Source organism: Lynx canadensis, chromosome C2, assembly GCF_007474595.2.
Source record: "Lynx canadensis isolate LIC74 chromosome C2, mLynCan4.pri.v2, whole genome shotgun sequence".
In the NCBI taxonomy this organism is placed as follows: domain Eukaryota; kingdom Metazoa; phylum Chordata; class Mammalia; order Carnivora; family Felidae; genus Lynx; species Lynx canadensis.
This window is the reverse complement of record NC_044311.2, coordinates 153,183,028-153,193,324: the sequence shown is the minus strand read 5'-3', so window position 1 is coordinate 153,193,324 and position 10,297 is coordinate 153,183,028. Positions and strand designations below refer to the sequence as shown.

The 10,297-nt window shown below is 52.7% G+C and overlaps 1 protein-coding gene across 1 annotated transcript in view; it reads right to left on the bottom strand.

The window, feature by feature from the left end:
- Positions 1-2,964: 2,964 nt before the first annotated feature.
- Positions 2,965-10,297, bottom strand: part of PCP4 (Purkinje cell protein 4) — a 59,811-nt gene continuing 52,478 nt past the window's right edge. The window contains exon 3 of the mRNA XM_030329710.1: positions 2,965-3,163. Within this exon, the coding sequence (XP_030185570.1) occupies positions 3,036-3,163 (128 nt within the window). The 3' untranslated portion in view covers positions 2,965-3,035. The remainder of the gene's footprint in view (positions 3,164-10,297) is intronic.

The window sequence follows — 10,297 nt, the reverse complement described above, 5'->3', positions numbered from 1 at the left end:
TGGCTGTCACCAAGAGTAGTGGAGTCCTGTGGAACTCTGCATTGGGTTGAGCTAGGAAAAAGGTTGTTGCTGCTGGAAGCAATGATGAACTCTTTACCACATGGCTCTGTCATTATTGACTTTCATATGTTGGACACCTACATTGAGCCAGACACTCAAGTATTTTATTTCTAACATTTTCCCATCCACCTTTCCAAGTACACTTTATCATCACCTTGATGGTCAGGAAAAGCGCTGCTTAAATAGGTAACTTGTCTGCAGTCACTTGGCCAATCTGAAATAGAAGATGAATCCAGTTCCAAGACTCAAGTGTTGGGTCCTGCCTTCTGCCCAGGTGTGGGTGACATAACCACCTGCCCTGGGCTGGGATGTGGTAATCCAGTAAGCCTCTGCAAAGCTGACCATCCCCTTCTCCTGGGCCTTGCCCAGACCCTTCCCCACCAGCCAACCCCAACCACCCACCTTATTTATCTTGTGACTCCCATAATCTTTCCCATCATTGCTGGGGTGGCAGTTCGTCGGGGAGACTTGGGTGATTTTTCCAAGCCTGGATAAGCTGCCCCTACCTATGTTCTGCCACAGCACAAATCTCTCCGTTTTATCATCTGTTTACTTGGGCTTCCTCCCCACCAGCCTGCCAGCACCTTGACAAGGCACAGCCACAGTCCTGGTGCATACATGTACTAGGAGTCCAATAAATATGTGTGGAATGAAGTTGAATTAATGATGTCCCAGCTTGCTGATACCCTATGTACTCCTGCTTGGGCACACCCTGAGGAAGTTCCCTCCTCCCTTCTGGGATGAACACTGCAGCCCACGGGAAGAGAGGGTTCCTCCAAGCCTGGAGCCATAAACCACATCTTCCACCTGCTCCAGGAAGCCATCGGCTGCACATACCCAATTCCCATGCAGAGGGGGGCACATTTGGAATCTTCCCCTTGCTGTTAGTTGGAGTTTGACACTTTTATGAATCTACCTGGGACGTGAAAAATTAAATTCATTCCCATGGCTCAAAGGAACCCAGATGTACCCTGTGGACCATTTAGGGGTCTCTCCATACATGAGAGCTCTCGCCTCCCCTCTCCTCTTTCTTCACCAATGGGCCATTATTACTGAGGAGTGCCTCCCATCCCTTTGGAACATTGGGGAGGAACACTCCTTAGATTCTCCAGCTTCCCATGGAGAGTCCCCTCTAGGGGAAGCATCCTAACTGTAAAACCAGACTTGCTTTGAGGTGAATCAGAGCTGGAGGAGACCCATGCCGGCCATCAGGGCTAGACACGCTTAGTAAGGCGGCCACTCCCTTTATGTGATGATATTCAGAGAACAAGGGGACAGTGGGAGCACAGAAGGACACAAAAGAAATTCAACTGAATTATGTTCCCAACTTTCTTTACCTCCATAAAGAGTACACAGCAGCCCCCAGGACTTCTGTGGCATTTTCCCCTGCTGTCTCGGGAAGCTTGTTCTCAGGCATCCCCCCCCCCTCAACCTGCTGTCCTGTTTTCAGTGAGTCCCCGGCTGCCGGGAGCCCCAGGAAGCCCCAGCTGGTTGCCGGCACTGACATGATCCGATTGGGTACTCATCTAGTCAGAAACCTGTTAGAGGAACTCCAGAGCCCAGCCCTGTCTTGTCTCCAACAGCCCCAGAGAATTGTCCAGTAGGAGGGATCTCCCCACCAAACACAATAGACACACTTTCGGGTGCATTTTGTGAAGCAGTGCATCTTCCCAAGGATGCCCGTCTTTCTCGGTCCGGACACCTGTGGCAACAAGTGAGCCCTGCCAAAGGCACAGCATGGGCCCCACCCCCAGCCGTCACCACGCCTGCTCCCACCATACTTCACACCCACGCTCCCAGGCACAAGTGTGAGCACATGCAGGCACACAGAGCCCTGTCTCTCCTGTTTCCACCGTTCTGCGTGCTCCAACTCGATCCTTGGTTAAGGAGCTGGCGCAGGGAGACGGGATGGCCCTCGGTGGTACATCGTGCCTTCCCCGAGCACCCCAGGACGCTGAACATGAGATTCGGCTTCTGTACCAGCTTCCCACCTGGCAAAGCTCCAACGACAGCAAGATTGAGTAGCTCAGGGCTCCTGCCATCTGGGGCCCCAAGGCAAGCATCCAACCCCCTGCTCTTGACCCTGTGGACCATCCTCTCCTCCCCGGCCGGGGAGCCCCTTCAGGGCGTGTGAAACCATTTACTTGGAAGGTCCTCAGGGGAAGATATGTGATAGGAGAGAAGCCAGACAGCTTCTCCAAATTGCAGGTCTTGGGAATGATCCTAGCAAGTAGCACATCACAGGGTGAGGAGCTCCGGGAGGTGGGGGAGACCAGAGGGCCACCTTTCCCCACGGAGCCACACGGGTGCAGAGAGAACGGCCGCAGCGGGGGCGGAAGTGGGGAGCGTCCCCTTTGGAGTTGTGAAACGCACCTGCTGAGCACACCTGAGTGACACACGCCAAATGCTGATGCACCACCCACCCCCTTCTCGTTCTCCCGGGTGAGTCATAATTCCCCTGGGAAGCTGCTGACTCTTTGACACTCCCATCAGAAGAGGAAAACGCACTCTCCAGATGACACAGGTATGGCAAAGAGCGGACGTCTCATTCCCACAGAAAGCCTCCTCACAGAAGCACCGTGTTTCAGCTCCAACTCTTAAGGGATGGAGAACACAGACAGCTGCCCTGCAGTCACCTCTAGCTCTGGGTAACTTCCCAGGTTAATCTAAGGGGAGAGAGGAAGCAGACACTTTAATCACGCTTCGTAACTCCATTTTATTACAACATCAAGGAAAACAGGTGCAGGAGGAACGATACTAGAGATCAACAGAGATGAAGCCACTCACAGCTGCATTGTCTACACCTTCCTATCAGGGAATAAATATCACGGGTCTCTGTACATGCATTGCAGGTCGGGTGTGCATGTGTGTATCGTGTGCAGATGAATTCTCTCTAGGGTGTTGTTCTTTTAATTTCTTTGACAGATGATGGTTGAATTCGGTGTCTTCTGGAAGACTAGGAGGGGGCTCTCCCGCTAGGACTGGGACCCAGCCTTTTTCTTCTGGAATTTTCTGAACTGAGACTGAATGGCCACCGCCGCGCGTTCTGTCTCTGGCGCATCCATGTCAATGTCAAATTCTTCTTGAACTTTCTTCTGCCCGTCTGTAACAACAGAAAACACAAGCATCAGGCGGTCACCGAGTTGAGAGCCGGAAGGCGGACAGCCGTCCGTCCACCGTGAAGCACACACCCACCCCCCCCCCCACGCGTGCGACCCCTGGTTTGCAAGGGCTCCTGATCCCCATCAGAGCCCAGAACGGGCTGTTGTCTGGCCGCCCCAACTCTACACCGGCCAGAGACCACAAAACTCAAGAACACAGTCCCAACCTCTCCGACATTTTCTGTACCTGCTCTTCTGTGTCTCGTGGCCGTGTTTTACATAGTGTTAAAAATATTAGCTGTGTTTTTACTGTTTCCTGGTGCCTCACAGAGGTACAGTTTTAATAGTGCCACAGATATTGACCCAGTGGACGACTGACGTTCACAAGAGCTCCGGGTTAAAGTCACTGGGTTTCTGTGTATACTTGGATTGTCAGTGACATTGCTGATTGGATTAGGACTTTTGTCTTCATCATGGCCGCCAACGGATGGCCCCATCTGACCTTCACAATTTGGCCAAACTTCCACAGGTTTTACATTTTGTTCCAAGGAGGTACACTTAGTGGTGTGTTTGCTACGCCAGAAGGCTTTAACTAATTCACACCGTAATGATCACAGAAAATAGGATAGAAGCCAAAGCAAAGTGAACACACAGGCTTTTGTGCTGAACATCAGCTGACTTCTAGCCAAATATAAAAACGAATAAATAAATAAAATCTTCCAGTCATAAAAGGGAAGAATCTTTACAACTCCTTCAATCTGATGAAAGTTAATCACAATTGCCAAGGTAATTTTTAAATCTTTTTTTAATATTTATTTATTTTTGAGAGAGAGAGAAAGAGAGAGAGAGCACAAGTTGGGGAGGGGCAGATAGAAGGACAGAGGATATGAAGCGGGCTCCACACTGACAGCACAGAGCCCGACGTGGGGCTCGAACTCACGAACTGTGAGATCATGACCTGAGCCAAAGTCGGACGCTCAACCGACCAGGTGGCCCAAGGCGTCTTTTTAAAAAATATACAGGCCTAGGGGCGCCTGGGTGGCCCAGTTGATTAAGCGTCCGACTTCGGCTCAGGTGATGATCTCGAGGTCCATGAGTCCAAGCCCTGCGTCGGGCTCTGTGCTGACAGCTCGGAGCCTGGAGCCTGCTTCGGATTCTGAGTCTCCCTCTCTCTCTCTGCCCCTCCCCTGCACATGCTCTGTCTCTGTCTCAAAAATAAATAAGACATTATTATATATATATATATATATAAACAGGCCCTGGGCCCCACTCCAGACTCGGGGTTGCACTAGGAAGAGACCCTGGTGGCAAAACCAAGTCAAGTGAGTCAGTAGCCCTGGGGGAGGACCAGACAGCCCTACTTTATAAAAGGCTCTCAGGTGGTTCTAAGATGCAGGCAAAGTTGAGACTCAACCACTCTGTCCACAGATGAAGTGCAGAATAAAGCCCTAGAGTTGGCTCGAGGCGGAAATGGGGACACAACCTACCCCACAACACCTCACTGCCACCTGGACTTGTACCTGGAGCCCAGCAGTGTGCTGGGCTCATCCAGCTTGGAATGGGAATAGCAGGGGCATTTGAGGAAGGAGAGAAAGCCCCAGCCAGGTGGCAGGGACAGGGCTCTATTCCTGACTTTGTCACCAGGCAGCCTGAGTTCCTCCATTCCCTCACTTCCTCTCTCCGCGACTTTGGATAATAATGTTCAGGCGGCACCCTGACAAAGTGGAGGATATGAGATTCCTTTCAAGTGAACCAGGTTTGTTCCCCCCTGCCTGCTCGCTCTCTCTCTTAGGTGGATGACAGACGGACAGATAGACAGATAGGTAGATAATAGATAGATAATAGATATAGATAGATAGATAGATAGATATAGTAGGTAGGTAGGTAGATAGATGATAGATAATACATAGATAAGAATATAAATATTCATGAGTTGCCCCTTATTTCAGGTGCATCTGGTTATGTGACATTTCCTTTGCAGACCCTTCAGCAGGTTCCTGTCAATTTTACCAGAGACTAAGCAGTTTCTGCTTAGATCCCTCCAATCTCAACTCTATCTGGGAGGAGAGGCCACTGGCTTTGCAAGCCTTGCCAGACTGATTGGTCTGTGACCTCAATCAGTACAACTGTTTTCCTCGATCCCAGATTGGCTGCCGATGTCCACGACAGCAGGGAATGTGAAGAGCCCCAGTGTCCAGGGAATATTTGGGGGCCATCTTTTTCGAACCCACAAGAGCCCAGATGATACGGAGGCACACATGGGTTTGTCTTGTGCTGCATCGAGTAGCCATTCACATCTCAAAGGGCGTTGTAGGAAATCTACCAAGATTAGGGCCTCTGGGCGGGGCAGGAGTTCCCTGAGGCTCATGTCAGGACCTTAAACGTGTTCCATTAACATTATCGCAGGAGCCCGGGATGGGATAGTGTCTCGCAAACCTGAGCTGTGACCCGCTGCAGCTGACGTGCTCCCAGAAATGGACCCTCTGCACCAACCAGAGCGGTGATAAGACCTTCAGCCCTAGGATTTGTCATAAGACGGCTCAGGTCCCCACATCCTCTTTCTCCTCGAGGATCCCCAGCATCTGGTGTGTGGTGATCACAAAGTGGGAGACCAGCTCTCCTTCAAGGGGACGTGGAAGGCCTTTCGGTCTTAAAACACTGCAGCCTGAAGCCTTTGAACGGCCTGACTCATCCGTCCCCTTAACAATAACGAAGAAAACAGCAATATTACTTTTTGGCAAACGCCAAAGGAAGGTGTGGAAAATGATGTATATTTAGGAGCTGCACGAGACTGTGAAGATGGGCCATAAAAATAAATTTCACAATCTCATCTGAAACTAATATCTTCAGCCAAAAGTAATTTATACATTCCTCCTTAGTTGGGAAAATATTATAATGTTTAAAGAAGAAAGCATGACTATTTCGGGAATGGTTACTTGGTCGAGTCAAGCATCCCCTGGGGAGGGTCTGATACTCTTACTCCTTCCACTGAGATTTGTAAAGCGGGGGAGGGGGGCCCAGAATGCCGTGGGGAAGGAATAATTAGTTACATTTGGTGCCACAGGGTTCACTGCAAATGATGCAAATGATCCGTGTGGTCCTAAGACTAGGAAGGCACAGCTCTGAGCGCCCCGGATTCAGCAGGAGCCGAGGGATGGTGGGGGGAGGGCATCCGGAGGCACCACAGCCCTCAGGGCCACTCCGCGTCTGCAAGCCTCAAGCCCTGGAGAAACCGAGTCACGGAGCTGCTCCAGAAGGTCTCCTTCCCACCCTCCAGATGATGGGGACAGCAACAGGGCACAGGTGGCTGTGTGAGCGCCTCCCTTCCCCATTGCTTGGGGGCGGCACCAGGATCCTATTCTGCTCGGAGAGAGGATTTGGTCCACGTCTGCGGGGGAGGTGGAGTCGGGGGGGGGGGGGCAGGAAGTGCCGACACACCCCAGCCCTGCACCCCACATTATGGCTCCTCACACGCAATCACTACCTTGTTCTTTCTCTCCCCCCTGCTCTGTGGTCCCTCGTCCCACGACAGCCTGAGCTCCATGAGGTCAGGGGCTTCATCCGCCTTGTTCCAGAAGCTCACACAGGGCCAGCACATAGTAGGTGTTCAGTTAGTGACCGCTGATTGCAAGTGAGTCTGGTAATGAAGAGGACAGGCCGCTGTCCGGTGCTGCCTCTATCTCAGGACTACACGATTCGGTCGCCCTCAGTGGTAACCGTCTCCTCTCCACTTCTACCTGAACTCGAAAGGGGGGAGGCTGGGAGGCGCTACGGCAAAGCCTCCAGGGGGCCAGCTGAGGGGCACCGTCCACGGATGACTTGTGCACAAGTTGGAAAATGGGGCCACGTTGGAGTGACATGAGGAAGCATCGTTTGTGGGGGGTGGGGGGCTTGCCGCAGGGAATGGTCAGGGCCTGGGCAGACAGAAGGACTCACAGGCATTCAGGGGTGAGCTCTGGGTGGGCTCTGTGCCTAGAACAGGGCCTGGCATCAGCACCTGGCCGAAGAATAAAGGAAAGGCAGCCTCAGGCAGGCAGTGCCCTCCAGCCTTCTCTGGGCTAAGGCTGACTCCCTCCCAACCCTCAGGTCCTCCTGGTCCCGTGAGGCAGCTGCCGGAAGCAGGGGTCGTGGGTCCAGGTAGAGTGACTTGGGGGTATGTCCCACTGCTCTGTGACTCTCGTGAAGGTTCATCGCCTCACTGGGCCTCGGTTTGCCCATCTCCGAAATGGGAGAGGTAAAGTCATCTTTAAAAGCCACTTGCACCCAGCCACTGGTGTTCTGTGCAGGTCAAGGCCATGTTGCAAACTGGCCCGGTGAGTGGTGTTGAGCAGGACACGCCAGAGCTACAAAGCAGGTGGAGGGGGGTGTGGGCGGTCACACGGCTTTCCAGCCACCAGGCCCTGCACCCGCTCAGACCTTCAGTTGTTGGGACCTCATGAGGAGGCGAAGGGAATGAATGCCTTCCAGCAGGGCCGGCCACGCGGCCATCACGTGCGTCTGAGCGGCGGCGCCGAGGCGTCAGGCCCTCCCCAGCCTCTTGGATGGCAGGAGGCGTTTGCTGGGCTTGTCGCCTCACGTCCTCGCTCAGCAGCGTAAGGCCCAGAGGCTGTACCAAAAGACAGGTGCAGCCCACACTCAGCCGATTAAACGTAAGCCTGCAGTCCCCAGTCTCCGTCGCTAGGGGGCACTGCGGGCGCCCGCCCCCGTCGGCACGGCTTCTCTCTCGGGAGGGACAGTCGATCTAAATGGCAGCTGGCAAACGTGTGCCGTTCTCATCTCCAGGCCACCCTGCAGCCGTTCCCCGGATTCTTCCACGTGTCCCTTCATAAAGACGTGCGCCTGCTCCCCGCTGGGCCGGGTGGGCTCCCTGACATGTTTCTCTAGGATCCCACTGCCGGGAGCAGACAAAAAGGCATGGTGACACCCCACCCCCACCCCCGTCCCTGACAGCGGCTTTCCACCAGCCGGAGTGAGCAGTGTATCCCCCCCCCAGAACACTCTGTAACCTGCCCGCTGCTGCATGGTCGTTGTTATTCCTGTGCGTCTGGGGTTCTGGAATCTTATCGTTTCTGTGCGTCCCTCCGTGAAGAAGTTCTGAGGCTGGCCGGGAGAACGGTCAAGAGGTTATTCATACCAATTAGCTGGTTTCATATAAAAAGCTAGTGGTGAGCAAGCAACTCCCCCGGGGAAGGGGAAGGAACCCAACTTTCTGACCGTGTAGCTCACGAGCTCCCCCATAACTGCAACGTCCTGTGAGCCCGGGTGGGCCAGGAGCCCCCCGAGCCCCGCAGGTTTCACCCAGCTCTGCCAGCTCATTACCCAGCAGCCTCAGTCTCAAAGGTAAGGGTCCTGGGCCATTACTGTCTACTCTGTTATCCACCTTCTCTTCCATTTACCCCCTCTCCAATCCGTGCGTCCACCCGTCTTCTCTCCCCCACTTCCCTCTCAGAGCAAGGAGCACAGCGCAAAACAGTCCCAAACAACCGGACTTCTCTCCCTGGGCAGAAACCTCATCACACACCAAGACACGACACAGAGCCCAGCCGACGGCCAGCAACGTGAGCGATCACGCTCCCCCAGGCTCAGGAGCCTCGTGTTTCAGTGCTGCCATGACCTCCCCTCCCCAGGAAACAACCCAGTGCTATTCAGATAGACTCTGCGCTGCCGTGGATATCTCTGACGCTATTTTCCTGAAATACTGCCTTTTCCCTGCAGACACCGAGATAGGAAGTAGGCCTGCTATTTTGGATTTTATCATGCCATAAGAGAGACGGTCAGGTAGCCGTTCTTAAGACGTCATGGTGATAAGAGCCACTCTTCAGTGAGCATTAAACGGGTCCTCCCTCATAGACTTAAGTGGGTTTTCTTTTACAGATCATTTGATGGCAAATGTAAAATAGAGAATCGTAAATATAAAGGGAAGGAGCTATACCAGTTCAAGACAATCCCGAATGAATATCGCCAAGTCTCTGCTGTTGCCATGAAAATCTGTCGAAGGGGAAAATGGGTTGACATACTACGATCCTGTTTTTGCGTGCATCTATTCTAACTTTTTTTTTTAATGTTCATTTGTTTTTGAGACACAGAGAGACAGAGCATGAGCAGGGGAGGGGCAGAGAGAGAGAGGGAGACACAGAATCCGAAGCAGGCTCCGGGCTCCGAGCTGTCAGCACAGAGCCCGACGTGGGGCTCGAACTCACGCACCGTGAGATCGTGACCTGAGCCGAAGTCTGACGCTTAACCGACTGAGCCCTCCAGGCGGCCCACGTGCATCTATTCTAGTAAATGCAGAACTATCGCTAGCGTAAGTGGTCATCAAGTCAGGGCGACGGCCCATCAGCAGGTGCTTACCGAGCACCTGTGTTAGTCTGCAGGGTTGCTACAAAGTAGCCCAGACCACACAGCTGAGATGAGAGACGTTTGTTCTCGCTCAGTTCTGGAAGCTGGAAGTCCAAGACGAACATGTCAGCAGGCTTGGTTTTTCCTGAGACATCTCTCCTTGGCTGCCTACCGTGTCCTCACATGGTCTGGCGTCTCTTCGCCTTCTTAGAAGGACACGGGTCAGACAGGGTAAAAAAAACCACGTTTTAAAGTAATCACCGTGTTAACGTCCCCATCTCCAAATACAGCGTCATTCTGAGGCACTGGGGGTCAGGGCTTCTGCATATGAATCTGGAGGGACACAACTCAATCTATAACACCAAACCTAACTTTGGGTTCTATAGGTTCTAAAGTAGCTTTGTATTCTTTCCCTTGTCTGGCTTCTGTCTTCTCAACAGCTGCAGGAAATGTCCACTGTCCCCATTTCACGAAGGGGCAGTGACTATAACCCGCCTCTCCCGAGATCACCTTGTGAGTGCTGGCGAAGGGCTGATTCGGAAGCCCAGTCTCGCTCCACATCTTGTTTTTAATCTGCAGTGTTGGTTACTTTCAGATTCTTAGAGGCCAAGATGACAGCCGTTTGTACGGACCAGTTCATTTTGCTTAGGGGGCAAGGAAATCTTAAATGGTCCAAGTTAAACACATGATGCAGTCAACCAGTTTGCAAAACCTGCTTGTTTAATGGGCAGTCCAGGGGGAATTTACACCGAATTTCATCATTCAGCAAAGGGTCTCAAATGCCTAGTGTGGGTCCA